At 45.4% G+C, this 21,126-nt stretch overlaps 1 protein-coding gene across 1 annotated transcript; it reads right to left on the reverse strand.

Annotated features, from left to right (window-relative positions):
• Positions 1-1,217: 1,217 nt before the first annotated feature.
• Positions 1,218-20,737, reverse strand: LOC117056800 (cytochrome P450 2W1-like). The gene is made up of 9 exons (XM_033167452.1): positions 20,473-20,737; positions 14,482-14,644; positions 12,226-12,375; positions 11,947-12,104; positions 10,359-10,535; positions 6,171-6,312; positions 5,124-5,308; positions 2,970-3,111; positions 1,218-1,419 (listed from the first exon to the last, which is right to left on the reverse strand). Exons 1-9 carry the CDS (start codon positions 20,671-20,673, stop codon positions 1,238-1,240), a joined length of 1,500 nt encoding a protein of 499 aa, XP_033023343.1. The 5' UTR covers positions 20,674-20,737; the 3' UTR covers positions 1,218-1,237.
• Positions 20,738-21,126: the final 389 nt, after the last annotated feature.

Below are 21,126 nucleotides of genomic sequence, written 5' to 3' on the forward strand. Positions count from 1 at the left end.
CTGCAAGGAAAAGCACAAGCAGAACACTCTTGGATATAAAGTACAGAATATAATTCCAAGCAGAAGGTAACTGAAACTATCAACAGAACTGTATGGAACAACCTTACATTTACAGAGCAAAATATCCTCTTGAATTATATACTGTACCCAGAACATGGAACCTTACAAAAGGACAATATGAGTGGACTCTCCATGACCTTACCACAACAAAAAGACTGATCCTGATATGGAAAAATGAAAATGCAGCTCCCTTCTGCAATTGGATTGAAGACTTAAACTGTCAACATATAAACAACTTGCATATAAATGCAGACTTGCCATGGAGAAATTCAATGATATTTAGAATCCATTCTTACAAATACTGTAATAGGTTAAGATCTGGTGAAGTACATTAACAACCTTATAAAGTACACCATTTTGGGTCGTTCCCCCCCCCCCCCCATTTCCCCTTCTACACAGGTTCTGTTTCTCTTTCTCTTTTTCTCTCTTTTATTTACGTCTCAGCATGTTTAATGCACATATAATTATGTACTTTTTGAACTTTCAATAAAGATGGTTGTTGTTGGTTTTTTTTTTAAACAAGCAAGTTTAGAATGCTTTACTTACATATTCATAGGTCTGATACATGTGTTGTTTCATGCAGCTGCGAGGAAAAGCACAAGCAGAACACTCTTGGATAGAAAGTACAGAATATAATTCCAAGCATGTGCTGTAGGCTTGGGAGCAAGCTCATACCTGTCTGTCTCATTACAGGGTACACACACACACACAGAGAGAGAGAGAGAGAGAGAGAGAGGAAGTAGAAAGGCTTCACTTCCTCCCTCTCTATCTGGCAATACAACTCTGTACAGTGGTACCTCGCAAGACGAATGCCTCGCTAGACGAATGCCTCGCTAGACGAAAGGCATTCGCTAACGAAAGGGTGACTCGCAAGACGAATTTCCCTATGGCGGTGACTCGCAAGACGAAAACGTTTTGCGGCAAAACAAAAACGTTTTGCAGTTGTTGGTTTTTTTGTCAAACCGCGCTTCCTCTGACCGTGCTTCGCAAGACGGAATTTCTGCTGTACAACAGCACTCGCGGAATGAATTAATTTCATCTTGCAAGGCACCACTGTAGTCCTTAATGCCTTCATGCACTAACTAGCAGATGTGCATACTGCAATCACGCACATTCTGAACATTCACCTGGGCAAATGAGACAAAGAACACTTCCACTGGGACAAGCTGTTCTCCTTTTAGTGCACAGCACAGGTAGAGTAAGCTTGGGGCCTCAGTGTGAAGGTGACTTCAGGGGTGAGGTCCAAATCTGAAATGGTTGTTCCAGGAGGAGGACGAAACGTAAACCTTTGGAGCAACCCAACAAAGAACAAGAAGATCTTCATCTTGGCCAGGCTTTCTCCGGGACAATTCCTACGGCCTGCAACAAAACAGTGGTTTGGACTTTCAATGAAAACGGCAAATAGAAGCAAGAGTCCAACAATTTGCAATATTATTTTTGTAAGTTCTTTTGCGGGGGGGCAGTGGTAGTCCAGATGATACCCATGGGTCCATTCCAAACTTGTGAAGGAACCTGGTCAATCAGTCAACCTGGTTGCTTTGTTACTATAGTGGTCTTAGCCGGCCAGTTAAGTGCCACCATTCACATGTCCATTCACAAGAGGTTGTCATAGAGACAAATGGGTGGAGCTTTTCCCACCTGACCTGGCTGAATGGCACTCTCATCAAACGACGGAGAACGACAAGGCCAAGGCAGGGGAGGTGCTGTGTATGGGAAAGTTGTGTGTGTGTGTGACTTGGGCTGATGCTGGAAGCCAAAGAAACAGAGGTACATCTTGCTCTGTGCTGAATCCAAACTTGAGTTGGGGGGATCCCCTGGACCCCTAAGGGCGAGGCAAGATTGGCAGGCATGTTAATGCTGCAAGACCCTTCTTCCATTGCTCAGGTTACATATACGTGTAAATAAAACCATACATCCTAAAGACACCACAGTCTCCATGGACTTTAGTTTCCAGGAAACCAAACCCTAGGAGACTAGGATTGTGCACAACATTATCAATTACGGTATTTTGTGAGTGCATGCCCTGTCTTAACACTCCAAGGGAGTGTGGCTGGAACCCTGGGCTATTCGCAGTGACTGGAGCACTGATAATAAGAAGGTGCCCCAAGTCCTGGGAAGCCAAGAGGGGCTGTAATGTGGCAAGTGGCACAGACTCTGACACTGAGGCAGGACTTAGCAGCCTGCAGCTCCAAGCCAGTCACCCCTGGCAGGGAACCTTCAGATGAACCACTGACAGACTCTCGTTCTCCATCCCTGCCTGGCAACGCACACAGGTAGCCTTAGCAGAGTGGCAATGTGGCGCAAAGCTGCAGGTGCGCAGACTGCCCCTTTATAGACCTTGACATAGTCAAGAGGGAACAGAGCTCTGGGTGGACAGCCAGGCCCAGGGAGGATATGAGTGCAGGTCAACTCCATTGCCGTCCTTGGAGCTGTCTGAGGTTCAGCCACTCAGACCAAATCAGCTACTTGCTCTCCTAGCTAGCAGTGGTCCTGTTGGTCCTCAAGAGCTGTGTCTGGGGCCGCAAGAAGCTGATGTCTCCCTATGGCCTCATTTCATGCTCATAATAAAGTCAGGTCACATACACGGCACTCCCAGGTGGTCTCCCCGTCTCACGCCTGGAACTTCCAAGAACTGACTCAGTGGGGGGGGGGGGAATCTGCCTGTTGTGTAAGAACACAAGCCCATTGCCCATCTGGTCCAGCAACCTGTACTCGCAGCAGCCAACCAGATGCCCCAGTGGGAAGCCTGCAATCTGGATAGGAGCGCAACAGCACTCTGCCCACCTACAATTCCCAGCAACAGGTAGTGGGAGACACAAGACCTCTGAGGCAGAACATAGCTATACCCTTGGAAGATAGGGCGGTCTTCATCAAGCACCTTCTTTGCCTGCAGGAAGAATTTCTGTTACCTATAGTGAAGGGCAAAAAGGCGTCCCTCATCACAAAGTTCCCCTCGGCATCCAGAAAGTGGTTGGGGTTAAACTGGGTGGGCGTTTCCCACTGGGTCTTGTCATACAGCACGGAGGTGAGAGAGGGGATCACGGGTGTGCCCTGGGAGGCAAGCAGAGTTTACATTGTTAACTGGGGGGTGGGGATTGGAGGGAAGGCATTCCATTGTCCACAGTTTATTATTATTATTATTATTATTATTATTATTATTATTATTATTATTATTATTATTATTATTAATTCCATTTATAATCCCACCATTCCGCCAAACAGCTCAAGGTGCCATACCTGGTTCTCTCCGTTTCATCCTCACAACAACCCTGTGAGGGAGCTTCAGCTGAGAAATAATGACAAGTCACCAAACAATTAACCCGTGTTGCAAACTGAAGTCAATGATAACCTAAGCAACACGATGACCAATTACAATACGATAGCACTATAACTCTTTATAAATTCTATACAAAACAAAGTACAATATGAAAAAGGGAATATGCATGAGTCTATAAGTCTGTGAAAATATTTGAAAGCAATGTATCAGATTCTTATCTGGTGAAACAAGTTCCTCACACATTTTGTCTACTAATGAACTACAAACTTTACAATTGGGACTTGGCTTTGTTCCAAAACCTTCTTTGAATGCTTTCTGAACTAGATAAAAAATAAAAAAAATTCCTTCCAGTAGCACCTTAGAGACCAACTAAGTTTGTTCTTGGTATGAGCTTTCGTGTGCATGCACACTTCTTCAGATACCAAGAAGTGTGCATGCACACGAAAGCTCATACCAAGAACAAACTTAGTTGGTCTCTAAGGTGCTACTGGAAGGATTTCTTATTTTTTATTTTGTTTTGACTATGGCAGACCAACACGGCTACCTACCTGTATTGCGAACTAGAGTAAACTTATACGTAATATTAAATTACGTGACATGTTTGGTACAAGCGACCGTATGTTATGCCAATTTAGACCAAAGTCTACCTACATTCCAGCCAATACGAAGCCGTCCATTTCTTTATTTCATCAATTGGTCATACGTGATTTGGAAAACAGCGGTGGTTACATAACTTTATGACCACTGTTCCAAAGAAAGCGTTGTTATTCATTTTCATTTTTATTCATCATATAGATGGGTTTATGAAGCATTTCTGTATCCTCTGCTGTGCTGAAGAAGTATCCCACGAAACAGTTGGTACATCTGGAATCACAGTTCACAACGTTTGTTTGCGAACTACTTGGGCAGCGTTGGATGCCATAAACAAAGCTTCACAGCTTGTTTCACCAGATAAGAATCTGATACATTGCTTCCTCCAGAGACTTGCATTGCTTTCAAAGATTTTCAGAGACTTATAGACTCATGCATATTCACTTTTTCATATTGTATAGAATTTATAAAGAGTTATAGTGTTGTCGTATTGTAATTGGTCATCGTGTTGCTTTGGTTATCATTGAGAAATAATGACAGCCTCAAGGCCTCTTACTGATCTTCAAGGCCAAGTGAGGATTTGAACTCTGGTCTCCCAGGTCTTATCCTAACACTCTAACCACTACTCCACATTGCCTCTCAAGTTCTCAAGGAAGGAAAAGTCACAGCAGGAACACAGGGAAGGCCTCAGACAACTTCCTTTTTCAGCCTGCAATCAGACATGCAGTTTATTGCATTAGTTTTTCAGGTTATAATGCTAGCGCTTCTGTACCAAGTTCCAACATCCCTTTTACTCGGCAGTTTCTGTTGCGTTATGGAACTGGGCCTTTTTGATTGATATACTACCATGCTGCACTAAAGCTTAAATGCCCGGAAATTCCAATTACGTGAAATTCCTACACAAACACGCACACCTCACAATTTTCTGAGCTAATCGGGTTGCAACTGGATTTTTTCCCCTGGACACCATTATCGTGGTAATTAGTGCTAAGCTTCTGCTAGACCCCACTTTACGTTGTGTGAATGATCGCATGGAACGTGGAAATTGACAGGTCGGGGAAGATCAGGAAAGAGGAACGTGCTGTCTGAATGCAGCCTCGGGGGTCAGCTGTGACGCCAGACGTCCTCTTTCAGACACGGCACACTCCCAGCCTACTTTGCCCACTTGACGGTGCCAGCAGGGCAAGCTTCCTACCTTGAGAATGAAGTAGCCGCGGAAGCAAGTGTCCACAGCGGTGCATCGCGGGAACTGCTGCAGGATACTGGCAAACCTCTGCACCTCGTGGACGATGGCGTTGACGAAGGGCATCTGCTTCCTGTCTTCAGAGGTGGGCAGACGTTCCAGCCCAATGACCCTTTCGATTTCCTCTCGTGCCTGCCCTGAAACGGGAGTTCTCTGACAGTTATTATAAAAAAAGAGGTGAAACCAAGGTAAGAACGCAACAACTTAACGCAGGCTTTTACACTCGCATTGGCTGCTTTGCCACTCATTCACATAGTTTGGAGGGGCCCCCTTGGAGCTCTTTGCAATTTCTTTTTGGTTTAAGGACCCTCAACAGTTTAGTATCGTCCGCAAACTTGGCCACCTCACAGATTCCCCCCTAACTCTAGATCAGGAGTCGGCAAAGTTTTTGTGGCTTGGGCCGGTTCACGGTCCCGCAGATGCTGCAGTGGGCTGGAGTGTGTGTGTGTGTGTGTGCGCGTGCATGTGCAAACACTATTTCCGGCGCTCCTTCCGGCATGGAGGAGGCGTGTGCAGCTTCCCATTGGCTGCAGGAACTTCCTGCAGCCAATGGGAAGCTGGCCAGCGTTGCGGAAGGCGGTCCCCGCTCTGTTCCGTGCCAGTTTAGCGCAGTGCACAAGAACTGACTTAGCTGGTGGCAGGGGTCCCCGAGCGGGCGTCGGGGGTCCATGGGCCAGTTAAACGACCCCCATGGGCCACAAGTGGCCCATGGGCCTTAGGTTGCTGAACCCTGCTCTAGATAGTTCATGAACAAGTTAAAAACCACAGGTCCCAATACTGATCCTTGGGGAACTCCACTTTCCACAACTTCCCATTTGGAGATGTGTCCATTTATCCCTACTCTTTGCTTCCTGCGATCTACTCAAACCGTGATCCACAATAGGACCTCTCCTTTTATTCATCCCTTCCAGTGCATCTTACGTCACGGCGATGAGAGTTTGGCTGGTTCATAGTAAAAATCAGAATGCAATGCTGTCGAAACACAAAACTATGGCTTACGTTGAATATTGGGGTATTTCATCATCAGCAGGAATGCCCACTGCAGTGTGGTGCCTGTGGTCTCTGTCCCAGCTAGGACCAGGTCAAAGACTGCTGCCACAATGTTGGCATCATGGAATAAGTTCCCGTCTTTGCTCCTTTCCTTAGAGTAAGAAGAGCAAGGTGCAAATGTTGTAGTTTATTTATATTTAAACAGAACAAAACAACAACAGCAAGAAATTTGCATACTGCCCTTCATCCAAAGATCCGTGGGCAGTTTCCAAAAGAAAAATACAAAATGAGAACATAATAAAACAAGAACAAACAAATAACACAGCCACACCCGGCACATTTAAAAAGCCATAGAATGTTAATCAGTCAAATTCCTGGTTGAAGAGAAATGTTTTTGCCTGGCTCCAGGGCCGGTGCGTCCATATAGGCGAACTAGGCAATTGCCTAGGGCGCCAAAATGGAGGGGGCGCTGGCCAGGCTTGGGCGGGACAGGCTAGCAGCAGCTTCTCCGCTATAGCAGAGAGGTGCTGCTTGCCCCCTACACCACCACCCCGGCTCCCGCTAAAGCAGGCTTTGGCGGGGGGGGGGGGGCAGAAGGTGGTTCACCTAGGGTGCATGAAGCCCTAGCACCGGTCCTGCCTGGCTCCTAAAGACAAAGATGCGGACCTGCACCTTCATTACGTTACAGACAAGGAATCAGTTCCTGGGGAGGGTCTCAGCAGTGCAGTCTCTCAGTGCTCTGCTGTGTTCCTTCCTCCATCTCCCTGGCTGCGCTGCCCCTGAGTCACATGCCGGCTTTGGTGCCAGCTGCTGCTGCGCTGAACTTGTGCATGCCTCATTCCCATATAACAGGAGGCATGTTTGTTTGTTGGATCAAGATTGCTTAGCCTTCTCGGTAGTGGCACCCTCCCCTGTGGAAGCCTCCTTTCAGATGTCAAGGAGATAAAGTAGTGCACAACTTTTAGAAGACATCTGAAGGCAGCCCGGTATCGGGAGGTTTTTAATGCTTGATGTTTTATGTTTTTAGATATGCTGTAAACCCCCCATTGACTACGCAAAAGCATTTGACTGTGTCGACCACAGCAAACTATGGCAAGTTCTTAAAGAAATGGGAGTGCCGGATCACCTCATTTGTCTCCTGAGAAATCTCTATGTGGGACAAGAAGCTACAGTTAGAACTGGATATGGAACAACTGATTGGTTCAAAATTGGGAAAGGAGTACGACAAGGCTGTATATTGTCTCCCTGCTTATTTAATTTATATGCAGAATTCATCATGCGAAAGGCTGGACTGGATGAATCCCAAACCGGAATTAAGATTGCCGGAAAAAATATCAACAACCTCAGATATGCTGATGATACTACCTTGATGGCAGAAAGTGAGGAGGAATTAAAGAACCTTTTAATGAAGGTGAAAGTGGAGAGCGCAAAATATGGTCTGAAGCTCAACATCAAAAAAACTAAGATCATGGCCACTGGTCCCATCACCTCCTGGCAAATAGAAGGGGAAGAAATGGAGGCAGTGAGAGATTTCACTTTCTTGGGTTCCATGATCACTGCAGATGGTGACAGCAGTCACGAAATTAGAAGACGCCTGCTTCTTGGGAGAAAAGCAATGACAAACCTAGACAGCATCTTAAAAAGCAAAGACATCACCTTGCCGACAAAGGTCCGTATAGTTAAAGCTATGCTTTTCCCAGTAGTAATGTACGGAAGTGAGAGCTGGACCATAAAGAAGGATGATCGCCGAAGAATTGATGCTTTTGAATTATGGTGCTGGAGGAGACTCTTGAGAGTCCCATGGACTGCAAGAAGATCAAACCTATCCATTCTCAAAGAAATCAGCCCTGAGTGCTCACTAGAAGGACAGATCCTGAAGTTGAGGCTCCAGTACTTTGGTCACCTCATGAGAAGAGAAGACTCCCTAGAAAAGACCCTGATGTTGGGAAAGATGGAGGGCACAAGGAGAAGGGGACGACAGAGGATGAGATGGTTGGACAGTGTTCTCGAAGCTACTAACATGAGTTTGGCCAAATTGCAAGAGGCAGTGAAGGATAGGCGTGCCTGGCGTGCTCTGGTCCATGGGGTCACGAAGAGTCGGACACGACTGAACGACTGAACAACAACAACAACAACAACAAACCACCCAGATAGGCAGGGTATAAATTTAATAATAATAATAATAATAATAATAATAATAATAATAATAATAATAATAATAATAATACTAAACATAATAAGCCATGCGCAGCACCTGCCTTAAATTTGAATCTTACTTTGCCTACGTATCATGCTGAAGAGCATTAAATATTATGGAACGAACCATGCTCCAAGCTTGAGTTTTTCATCCAGTGTGAGAGCCAGGACAACAAAGCTCAGAGTGGCTAACAGGAAAATGCTGTTATGAGTTTGTGGGTGTTAGACACCCTAAATTTCTGGGTCTAGCAGGAGTTAGAATTTCATTAAGGCTTGGTGTTAAGACTAGGTGCCAGACCCGTATATATTTAGACAGTGTGCATTAAGCTGTGTGCTAGACACTTCTAATACTTTAATTAAGCCAAGTGTTAAGAGCCAATTAAGCCAGGTTAACTTCCTCATGAGGTGATACCCTGGGTAATGAGCCATTAAGAAGAACAAAGGATCCAGGGACTCTGTCTGAGATGGCAAATAGATGGGGCCCCTCTCTCCCTCAACATATACAGCCAGAATTTAGAGAGAATTAGGGTTGCTATGATGTGAATGAGACAGAAAGAAGCGCCTCACTGCCAGAAGGAAACACAAACCCTGGGTAAGCGTGCCTGGAACCCCTGGAAACTTGCAATGTTCAGAGATTGGGGTGATGGGCAACAATATCACAACACAGTAACCGATGAACCACAGAATGGAAAAATCTGCTTCTCAAGGCAAGAAATGGAAAATAAGCCAAAAAGTTATCTTAGCTGATGAATTATATATATGTGTGTGTGCGCACGCACGCACACGCGTACACACACACACACACACACATGTACATACACTAGCTGACCCGGCCACACGTTGCTGTGGTTTTTTAAAATGTTTTTTTATGATTGTATTGATTTAGTTTGCGGCACCTCCCTGTTTTCAATTACCCTATTTTCGCTCCCCCCATTTTCGTTTTCAATTACCCTCTTTTGGCCCCCCAACTTTCAATTACCCTATTTTCAGCCCCCCCTTTTCAATTACCCTCTTTGCGGCACCCCCCGTTTTCAATTACCCTATTTTCGCCCCGTTTTCAATTACCCTCTTTTCGCTCCCCATTTTCAATTACCCTCTTTTTGGCCCCCCCTTTTCAATTACCCTCTTTGCAGCACCCCCCCATTTTCAATTACCAGTTTGTGATATTGCAAATGGCCGACGGGGCTCTGCCAGGGGGAAGCTGCATTAGCTGCAGTACCAGGTATGACATCAAATCGTCTAGCTTTTGTACCTGCAGTACCAGTATAGCCGTCACTAGAGGGTGCTGTTTTTCTGGTGATGTCTAATGCGTGCGCCATTTTTTTTGGCCTTTATTCTATATGTTAGGCATGGCAGGTGTTTTTTCTTTTAATTTTTATGATGCTAGATCCTTCCTTGATGTTCATGTTACACTTTGTACTAATTTTATGCACTTTGGTCCAGCGGTTATGGAGAACATCGGTGTCCGCCGCGCACACAATGGGAATAGATAGATAGATAGATAGATATGACCTTGATATTCTTACAACATTTTCAACAAGCAAATAAATAGTTCCTCATTTGTCACACTAGCCATTCTCTCGTTGGCTGTTCTGAGACTTACTCAGTATTGTGGTTGGGATTGCCCACTTCTGTCCCTTTCCCTGAATTTTGTACCACTTTCAAATTCAGCTCATGCGCTGTTTAGGGACATGGTTTATCCTATGCACATAACTTACTGGGGCATATACACAAACACCCCACCAAGCACCAAATAAGCATTGGAAAAGTTGGCTTTATATCTAGATAGATCACGCATACGGGTATCCAAACTGCGCCCCTCCAGATGTTTTGGTCTACAACTCCCATAATCCCTAGCTAACAGGACCAGTGGTCACAGATTATGGGAATTGTAGTCCAAAACACCTGGAGGGCCGAAGTTTGGAGATGCCTGAGATAGATGATAAATAGATAGATAGATAGATAGATAGATAGATAGATAGATAGCCATCAGACAGATACCTCTGACTGTTGCTTGGTTAGCATATAGTCGTAGTAGTTTTGTAAGAGGTTCTCATTGATACGCTGCTTGCCTGCTGCAAGGTATTCCCTCAGAATGACACGGGTCTTTTCCATTGTGTCCAAGATCATCTTGTGGGGTTTTAAAAGGAATCCAAGGAACGGGTAGACATTATATAGCTAGAGAAGAACCCAAAAAGAGAGGTAAGTGAAAAGTCAAGTAAAGAATGCGTGCAAGAAAGATGTGACAGTAATTCTGTGTCAGATAGTGTGCTCTTGCACAACTCCCATTTCTTCCTGTGGGCTTTGCGCAAGGGGCCTTTGAGTCATCTTGGTGGTGTTCCTGAAAGTGGTATGCTATGTGATAGAGACTGAAATAGGGGAATCATTTGAAAGGCTATCGGAATGCCTCGCTGGAATCTGACATTTTGGAGAGATAGCGCGAGCTTAGCATCATAGATTTGCCTTCTGCCCTCCATCCCTTTCCCAGTGACCCGAAGCATGTTAGTGCCCCTTGAAGGGAGGGATAGAGCAATGCAAGTGGGGGGGGGAATGGTGGGGGAGAACCCACACAAAGACTTTCAGATTTGGGGCTTGAAAGGTTATTGATGTGTGGAGCAAAAGTGGCTTAATCACAGCCTAAAAAGGCATCGCTCCGTTTACATGTGGTTTTAATTTAAACACCAGCTATGCACTGTGCAACAGGATCTGCGTGGGAGGGCCACAAAGACATCCAGGACAAACTGATGTTTGTAGATGGGTTGGCGGGAACCTACAGGCTAGGCCCCCGCTCAGTAAGGGGAGCAGGGAGAGAGAGAAGACGGGAGCCCAAACTCATTTTGGCTTCAAATAAAAACATTGCTTTCCAGCCTGACTCAAGGACAGTTCCAGTTTTCCACTTGGAGAGTAAAGCCAGCTTTGTACCGGTGCTATGTAGAGGGCACTGTGGTCTAAACCACCAAGCGTTCGGGGCTTGCTTATTGTAAGGCTGGCGGTTCGAATCCCTGTGCCGGTGTGAACTCCTGTTGATTTGTCCCAGCTCCTGCCAACCTAGCAGTTTGAAAGCACGCCAGCGCAAGGTATTGCTGTGGCAGGAAGGTAAACAGCATTTCCGTGCACTCTGGCACTTGTCTCATTGTTTGATGCCCCAGAAGCAGTTTATTCATGCTTGCTTTAATGCTATTTGAATTTCATTACTTTTTAATGGTTGTCTTTTAAATGTCATCAGCTTTTTGTATCTTATCTGTGATCGTTTAATTTGGTTGTAAGCCACCTTGAGTCCCAATCTGGGGGAAAGGCAGGATGTCAACAAATAAAAAATAAAAGTTGTTGGTATCTAAGTGCCTATCACATCGTTGCTTTGCCTGTGGTGCATTTACAAAGCATACTTGGTTGTGGTTTTACTGCAACAAAATGATTAGTGTACACCTGACAAACCTGTGTTCGGGATTCTAGACTGCATCAAACCAGTTTCTAAGGCATGGCACCCTTTTCCACTGGCCATAACGGGGGCCAGCATGTGGAATTTCTAAAACCACCAGCCAAATCTACATTATTTTTTGCAATGGAAGATGCAGGAAGGATCGCCTACCTGCAGCTGTGGTTCTCCCAGGAGGACCACCACATCATTAATGTGTTTTAACAGACTGAGAAAAGTCTCGTCGGCATAGTCAAACCTGTCTCCAAACACCATGCCATAGGTGACGTTTGCTGGAGCTAAATTTAATTTCTTTAGTGGAAAAGGTTCACCTTTAAAACATAAAAGAAGAAGAAAAGAATGGAAAATGAACACCGTGGCACTTGCCAGATGGCAGACATAGAAAAGGAGCAATAAAAGTGTGTGTGTGTGTGGGGGGGGGGAATGCATCACCTTTAAAAGACTCGATCAGCTCAATCAGGAATGGCAGCTCTTCTTGAATCTTTCCTTCTATCCGTTTTTTGCCCATCCCGAGATCCCGCAAGCTCGACAAGCTGAATTGACGTGTGGCTTTCCAAAGTTCCCCATCAGCAAAAATTATACCTGAGGAATACAACCCAGAAAACACAAGGATGACGTTTTCTTCCACAAGAAGAAGCTGTGTGGACTGGGATCCCAACCCACCTGCCTGGAAACGTTCTTACCTCTGGCTCTAGCAGATACGGGGAGGGGGAAGGTGCATGTATGGCATATCCTGCAGGACTCCTGGAAACTCCAACTCTGGAAAAGACCCTTCTCAGCGAGGCTGCAGGTGCCACTGCCAAGTTGACCTTCCACACTCATTCCTCAGGAGCAGGCTCAGTACCAAGCCTAAGCTGAACTGCAGATCAGCAGCAGCCCCAACCCACACCTAGCAGCAGTGCTGGCTGGTGCCAAATGAGACTAGTAGCTTGGAAGACAGCAGAGGTGGTTTTAGGGTAGAGTGACTGGTGCAGCCGCACTGGGCACCACAACAATGCTGTAGAACAGAGTGCAAGAGGCAGGGGCCACTGAAATGTGAGAACCCAAAGTCTAACAGTAGGTGGCACAAGTCATGATTGGCAGAGCCAACTAATTCAAGTTTTGCCCCCATCTTCCTCCCTGCTGAGTTCTGTAAGGGCAACACTGAGACGGAGGAGGAGGAGGAGGAGAAAGATGACAGGCAGTGACACCTCCTGGACTGGATGTAAGTGGAGGCTGGCTGAGGTTGTTAGGGCAGTGCCCCATCTTCCTAAATGGACCAGCCTCCACTGCCCAGCAGCACAAAGTCTTTTGTCGCTGAAAAAATACTCAGGAGCAGGAAGCAGTAACTGAGGCATGCTCTTCATCAAGTCCTACCAAGGCACCAGGAAGGGCCACAGAAGCAATAAGACTGATGCATTGCCTCTTTCTACCCAGCTCCTTCTGCTCTGGTTTTGGAGGTTTTGGACTACAACTCCCATCAGCCCGAGCTGGTACAGTGGTACCTTGGGTTACATACCCGATCCGTTCCGGGGTGCCATTTGCACCCTGAAAAGTATGTAACCCGAGCGTCCATTTTGCGCATGCGCAAAGTGCGATATAACGCTTCTGCGCATGCGCAGACCGCGCAGAAGCGTCCGTGTGGCGAAATTCACTTCTGGGTTTGCGGGGTTCATAACCCGAAAAAAACGCAACCCGAAGCGGACGTAACCCGAGGTACCACTGTACACCCACAAGCAAGCCAGGATGGTATGCTGCTGGGTAAGGAGGAAAATTAGACCTCCATATGCAAGGCTGAACCAGAAACATCCTTTTCAATAGGTTAGAGGGTAGTTGTTTTTAAGGGGGGGGAATTGTTTGAGGGTATTAACAAACGAAAGACACAAAGCAGAATTTTCAGGGGAGTTATCCAGTCCAAGTAATATATAAATTAGTTCTGTGGGGGCTTAAGTGATCAGAACATGCAAGACCTAAGCAGGGTCCTGCTGAATGAGATCGAAGGATCCATCTAGTCCGGCAAGCGGCTTTCTAGAGGGTCCCATCAGATGCCCCTGGGAACAAGCATGCAAGCGTGTGTGTATAAATATATAAATATACAGCTCTTTCACACATAAACACATGCAAGGCACCTCCCTTGCTCTCTCACACCCACTCATGTGCACATCTGGGAAAGCAAGTGAGTTACGGTAATCGGGAAGGGAGAAGACCCTCTTGCTCCCCACTCTCCACCCCTCTCTCCACTTGACTTCTTCTTCCTTCACCCCATCCCCGCAAATGCTAGCAAAGTAGAACATGTCTGGAGAGAAAATTCCACACGTGAAGCATGGCTGCAGAGAAGACCTTCTCCCAAGTAGACAAGCTACCTCACACTGGAAAGCAAAGACGAAAGGAGCAGGGCTTCTGCAAAGGATCTGAAAAATTAGGGAGGTTTCGGTAGTCCTTCAGATATGGGACATGAGTGCATATACACCATACATCCAAAGCACATTTCCACCACCCCAAAGGAATACTGGGAAATGTAGCTCTTTAAGGGTGCTGGGAACTGCAGCTCTGTGGGGGCCAACTCTGTGATACAACTAGTTAAAAGGAACACACACAATTTCTCACCTTTAACAGCACCCAAATTGTAGTGCTTCTCCTTGCCTTCCTTCAGCAGCCCCATTTAGAAACAACATGCACCAGAGAATATTATTTTCATGTTGCTCTTACCGTGCCCATTCTGCATCTGCCGGAATATTGGGAGTGGAGGCCTGTTTATGAATTCATTGCCTTTGCTCGTAAGCGCCTCTTTCACAGCCTCGTAGCCAGTCAGCACCAAAAACCTCTGGAAACCTAAATGGACCGTGAAGACGGGGCCATATTTTTCTGAAAGCTGGAAGAGAAGATGAACTTGCTGTTACGTTTTTCTTGATTTTAATTAAAATAATGATTTATTGCAATTGTTGAGAGTGATTTTCTGTTTGTTGGTCTTTCAAGAGTTAATATAGCATGCTATTACACTCTAATAGATCATTGTGTGTTACTTTCTTTTATATAAGTTGTTTATTTTAAGTCATCAGGGAGAACTTTCTTACAGTAAGAGCTGTTCAACAGTGGGACAGACTCCCTTGGGAGGGAGCTGCAAGTACTTGGCAATCGTTTTTAATTATTTCTATGCAACTTTGCACACATTTTACTTACTAAGGGAAACTAAATTATTTCAATTTAACCAAAATATCTTTTGAATTCCCAAGTCATGTTACAACTTTTCAGCACCCCTCATTTTTGGAATTTGAAAGCTGAAAAATTCAAGATGCAGTGCTGCAGACTGCCACAGGAGGAAGCAAGAGCTAAGCTCTTCAACTTTTCCAAGTGTTGAAAAGCATTCTGTTGTGCAACAGTTCTGCAATTGTGTGGCTCTTGGGGGATGGCAGTGGTGGGGCTGCAATAGTCCATTCTTGCCCCCCCCCCGACCACCCTTCTGCCCTTCCAGTGAGGGGGAGGGGGATCCGCTGCCTTGTCGGAGCATGAGAAAATCAATACGGCAAGATGAATGACTTGGAGAAGCTGGAAGCAGAAACAGGCTTCACTTCCTGTGAAGATGAAATAAAGTTTATATCCTTTCATAATCATTCTTTGGTGCCACTTTGGGGGGGGGGGGAAGCCCAAGCAAATATAAAACACCAAACTTTAATGCCACTGTTATAAGAACTTAAGGTCTCAAATATATAAATTAAATGTTCATAAGTTTACAAGGCAAACATATACATAAGTACGTAAACCACGTGTCTGAAATAGTACAGGAGAACAATCCTGAAACCATTTTGACTCTCCCAAACTGACCTCAAATGTTTCTCTGCAAGGAGGAAGCAAATGGAAAAGCCTCTCTGTTGTCTTTTGCTTACCTGTCTTTAGGGCATCTTTGTGTATGAATAGAGTGAGCCTGTGTCCTGGATTCAGGAATTAAAGTATTTACCATAGAAGAAGAAGAAGAAGAAGAATTTATTTGTACCCCGCCCATCTGGCTGGGTCCCCCCAGCCACTCTCGGCAGCCAGGCTGCCCAAGTAAGCAATCACTGGCCATTGTCAGGTATCCTGGCAGACAGGATTTCTGTTGTAGACCACCTCCTTCTGTTATGTATGTATGATGTTTCAGGGGGTGGTCTTGTGACAACCCCAGAGTTGTCCGCGACTGGATTAATGCCACGAAAATTAGCGCTAATACGCCCAGGAACATCACCAAAATGCTGAAGAGGGTGCACCTCCACAGGTATATACCTCCACACGTGGTGGGAGTGCCCCAAAATCCAACTATTCTGGACAACAACCATGCAAGAAATATGTAAGATAACCAAGCAAGTGTTAGAAACCACCCCAGAATTGGTTTTACTAAACATCTTCCAATACAACAATGCCCACTCACACCACAAAGAACTCATAACCCACCTACTCTCAGAAGCCAGAAACATCATAACCAGACACTGGAGAGACCAGTTAGGAGTAAGCATGGATAAATGGTACTAGAAAAACTAACCAGTAAGCTGAAACTGACACGGGGACAAATAGAAGAAGACGCCTTCACCCCGGTATGCCTCCCCTTCATCACACACACAGCCCAACAAGACAATGACAAAAACCTACCGACAGCATACAAATCAATATGGCTAACCAGATCAAAAACACTCACCCACCCCACTCACACAGGAAACCAAAGACCACCACAGCCAACCACAAATAATCGCACCCTACGCCAACCCCAACCTCTCTCACCACCAAAGGAGCACAAGTGAACAACAGAGAAACTGCACAAACTACACTGACACCAAACCCTACATATATTAAGTAAAATAGAAACATCATCACCCAACCCCACACATCTCCCTATCCCGCCCACCTCTTTCCCCCTTTTCTTCCTAATGTCTCAACAAACGAAAATGATTTGTAAAAATGTTACATGGAAAAAATACAAGAGAGACATTGCACTACCTTTGTAAATCAAGAAAATATTTAATAAAAAATACCAAAAAAACCCAAACTGTCAGGGGTCCTTTACCTTTTTAACTTGAGATACAGGGTGGGCAATTTCAACAGTCTATATCAGGGCTTGCACACCATTGTTCTGGGTTCCTCCTCCCTCCTGCGTGTGGTGAGTGAGGACCCTGTTGCAACAGTTCCTTTAATAAAGATCAGGCTTACTAGCTGCTTTCCTTCTCAATATTCTCTGGCTGGCCTCTGTTATTTTCTCCTACCGATAGGGAACCCACTTAAGGACTCTATACGGGCTCTTGGATACCCCATAAGGGAAAAGGAGCAGATTTTGTTTACATCAGCACACAACTGTTCTTTGCCTTTGTGTTGAAGTTTACAACGAGGCAGGGCATGTTGATGGTTTGCTTTCCGTCTTCCATCTCTCCTTTAGTCTAGCCAAAGCACAGCAATGCTACAAGAGTGGTGGTGGTGACAATTCAGAAAAGGGGGGAACTCTGGGAATTGTAGTTCTGTGAGGGGAACAGGGGTGTGAAGGAGCAATGGTCACAGGCAGGGGTTAATTGGAAAAGTAGGATCAAAAGCAGCTACTGTACTGTATTGATTTAAGGGTTATCATATCTGTATTACTATTGTCTGTATTCACATTAGGGGAAAGTAACTGCCTTCCTGTTCCAGAAGGAACAGCTACTGTTGGTTCATTCAAGTTGCTGCATTTGGATCCTCAGTCTTATTGGTTCCCACCAAAAGGCAGCTTTGTGATTCCTTGAGATTGTTCCCTCCAAAATGTATCCTTTCTAGCCAGTCTTCTGTTCCTATAAATGTAGTTTCCCTCTCCTCAGTCTCCAGTCTTGTTTGCCTGAATAAAGAGTGTTACATGAAGAAGCTGTCTCCTTCCTGCTATGTCAGAGAGCTGAAATCACTTGCTGAAATCATTATCCCCACACTACTACAGCTACATTCGCACCGTACATTTAAAGCACTATGATACCACTTTAAACTGTCATGGCTCCCCCTCCCCCAAAGAATTATGGGAGCTGTAGTTTGTTAAGGGTGCTGAGAGTTGCTAGGAGACCTCATATTCCCCTCACAGGACTAGAGTTTCCAGAGTTCCCTGGGAAGAGGGACTGATTGGGAAGTTTGATCTTGCAAATTTCAGCAGCGCCCTGTGCAAGGCCAAAATTTGGAACCCCTCTGCCTCTCGCCCTCCATTCTGCTAAATTCACTAAATCATAGTTGCAACACCCTGCGGCGCCCGCTAGGCTCAGTGTCTGGTCCAGTGGAACTGGTCATGCAGTCCTAAATCTGCCTCTGGCTTTGTACATGCTAGACCTTTAAAACCACATTCAAAGCACACCCTTTCCTTCAAAGGATTCTGGGCACTGTAGTTTGTTAAGAGTTGCTGGGAATTGGAACTCTGGGAGGGATAAACTAAAGTGACCCAAAAAAATTTTTGGGAGAAGGAATCTGCTTCCAATCTGTTTTAAGATGTTCCCACCGCAAACAGTGGTGCGGTCCAAACTGAAACTGATCCTACTTTTGTTTTTGTTTTTTTGTTTTTTAAAAAAAACATACTTCAGTTTGTGCCAGAGACTCCAATACTTTTAAAGTAGTTGCGTTGAATCATTTAGGTGAAATAAGAGGGCTGTTTATGTCTACAACAGATCTTCTCCCTCCCCCCATTTTTTTTTACAAACAATACCTTATGTGCTAAAGTGCTCATTCTCTGGTAAGTAGAACCTCATGAAATTTCAAAACAACAAGAGAGAATAGTTCACCAGGTTAAAAGGGGCAGGAGAGTTCCTTCAACCCTTTAAAAAACAAACAAAAAAACACAGCTGTGCTGATTTGCCAGTTTGTTTCGTAAGGTGCTGGAAAGGCACCTTATTTTTCTTCTGGATAATAAGTAATTGATAAACAATGTGAATTTCTGTGTGCATGTGATTTATTGTGTATGCAACATTCAATGGGTCAGTGATTTCTGCTCCCCCCCCCCATGAACAACAAGTGATCAGAGATAGCCCGACTGCTGTTGGAAACCTTGAGGCTGGATTATTGCAATGCACCCTATGTGGGGCTGCCCTTGGAGCTTCTTCGGAAGCTCTAATGGGTGCAGAATCGTTGTTTTGAATAACTTTTTACTGGGTTTCATGAACAAAGCTCATAGGAATAATAAATGGCACAAATAAATATGCCAAATCTCATGTCATTTGTGCACCACCAAAATAGCATAATAAATTTGCAGTAGTATCAACATCGTACGTTTCATTATTAGTGGCCATGTTATTAAAGCATCTGCACGGACTAGCCACCCGCTACCGAGCCAGGTTCAAGGTCCTTGCATTAATGCCCTGGGCAACTTGGGTCTAAAGTACCTCTGGGTCTGCCTAGACCCTTATATCCCAGCTTAATCACAGAGATCATCTGCAAGAGCGTCTCTTTTCATTCCCCGAGTTTGTGGGGCTCACTTGACAACAACATGAAATCGAACCATTAAGTGTCATCAACCCAGTCCTGTGGAAGTCTCTGCAATAGAGATTCAGAAGGCACCTTCTGTTTCAGCCTTTTAAACGCCTGCTGAAAACATATGCAGGCAATGAAGAAGATATCTTTCTGCCATAGTCAGCTGATTTCTAATTTTAAGTTTTTAAATATGGTTTCTATTGTACAGTTTTATCGTTCCAATTGTGAATTGCCCTGGTATTTTTTATGAAGAGCTGTGTATGAATATTTTCAGTCAAATAAACCAATGCAAAAGAGGGGATTTTATCTCCCCTGCCCCACAGCTGGAGAAAAGGCCTCGTTGGTGGCGGCACAGAAACAAGTACGCATCCTCCCTGGCCGCTTTAGATCCTTGTGACCTGTCACCTTTCCAAAAACTGCGCTCTCAGCTGTCAATAGTGCCAAGGTGTTGGCAAGGGGAGTGGGGACAATCTCCCTGGATGACTCACCAAATGCTGATCACAGCACTGGGTCAGGATGGATAAAGCTGCAAAATACCCCAGAAAACTTAACTGATTTGCTTCTGCTCTGCAAATCAGGTGCTGCTGTGGGCAGTCATGCCCCAGGTTCTCTTCATGCCACTGCCAAAATTGGTAGGTGGTCTCTGAGGTGGGGCAGCCCTCTAATTCTGACCCCTGGTTTTGTGCCCCTGGTATGTAGGACTACAGCCTTGGCCCTCGAATATTATTTAAGGAGTTTAACATTTTCACCATCATAATCGCAAGTGATCTGCTCTGAAAATCAAGCTGTGAAACGATACTCAGTGATTTACGGAAAGTTAAACTCTACATTAGGGATGTGGGTGGCGCTGTGGGTTAAACCACAGAGCCTAGGACTTGTCGAACAGAAGGTCGGCGGTTCGAATCCCCGCAACAGGGCGAGCTCCCATTGCTTGGTCCCTGCTCCTGCCAACCTAGCAGTTCGAAAGCATGTCAAAGTGCAAGTAAATAAATAGGTACCGCTCCGGTGGGAAGGTAAACGGCATTTCCATACACTGCTCTGGTTCACCAGAAAGCGGTTTAGTCATGACCTGGAAGCTGTATGCCGGCTGCCTTGGCCAGTAAAGCGAGATGAGCACCACAACCCCAGAGTCGTCCGCGACTGGACCTAATGGTCAGGGGTCCCTTTACCTTTACCTAAACTCTGCGTTGGTTGCACTGAAATGGGAAGGTTTAAAAACAGAACCAACGCCTCCCTCCCTCCCTCCCACCACAAGCCACCACCACATCTTACCTTCATATATGATAAATCTTGTCTTTTGATATCTATCAAATGCAAATTGCCAATGACTGGGAGTGGACGAGGACCTGGAGGCAGGGGCAGAGGTGATTTCCCATGGCTGCTGCTCAGAAACCAGAATGTCGTTAGGAAGATCAGCGCAAGCAGCAAGAAAACTGAGATTGGGTCAAGGAGGACTAATGTCCACAGAGCCATGTTGAGCCTGACTTGGAAGGAAGAAAGTGAGAGCAAGGATTGATGCAGCAACACTCAAATACTGCTCATCTGCTCAGTGTTTTGTTTTGCATGGGGGGGGGGCCACGCAAGATCTGCACTCCACCTCTTTTCCATTTGCTGTTCCACTTGGCTACCCTGGGCAAAGTCTCCCCACCAGCTGAAAGCCAAACATTATGAGTCAATACTGAGCCTATGCAGATTTCACCAGGTGCCATGCGGATTTCACCAGGTGCCATTTAGAGCTTCCAAGATATGGACAGTTCCAGTGCATTCTTCCACCTTTTTATCCTAGGGTGGTATCCTTGGCACATCAACCTTTTTAGCATCTGGGTAGGTGTGCCTAAACAATAATGTTGTTTTTTTAGGATGAAAAGAATACAGTAAAGATGCCTGCTTGCTATCAATAGGGAGGGCGTTCCAAAGCATAGGTGA

The sequence above is a fragment of the Lacerta agilis genome, chromosome 13 (assembly GCF_009819535.1).
Source record: "Lacerta agilis isolate rLacAgi1 chromosome 13, rLacAgi1.pri, whole genome shotgun sequence".
Lineage (NCBI taxonomy): Eukaryota > Metazoa > Chordata > Lepidosauria > Squamata > Lacertidae > Lacerta > Lacerta agilis.

Excerpts from the sequence above, each read along its gene's own strand:
- LOC117056800 (XM_033167452.1), bottom strand. The coding sequence starts at position 20,673 with ATGGCTCTGTGGACATTAGTCCTCCTTGACCCAATCTCAGTTTTCTTG. Across the intron at positions 10,536-11,946 it reads TGGGAGAACCACAGCTGCAG|CTATATAATGTCTACCCGTT; the intron begins GTAGGCGATCCT and ends GTTCTTCTCTAG. Across the intron at positions 1,420-2,969 it reads CTTTTTGCCCTTCACTATAG|GCCGTAGGAATTGTCCCGGA; the intron begins GTAACAGAAATT and ends GTTTTGTTGCAG.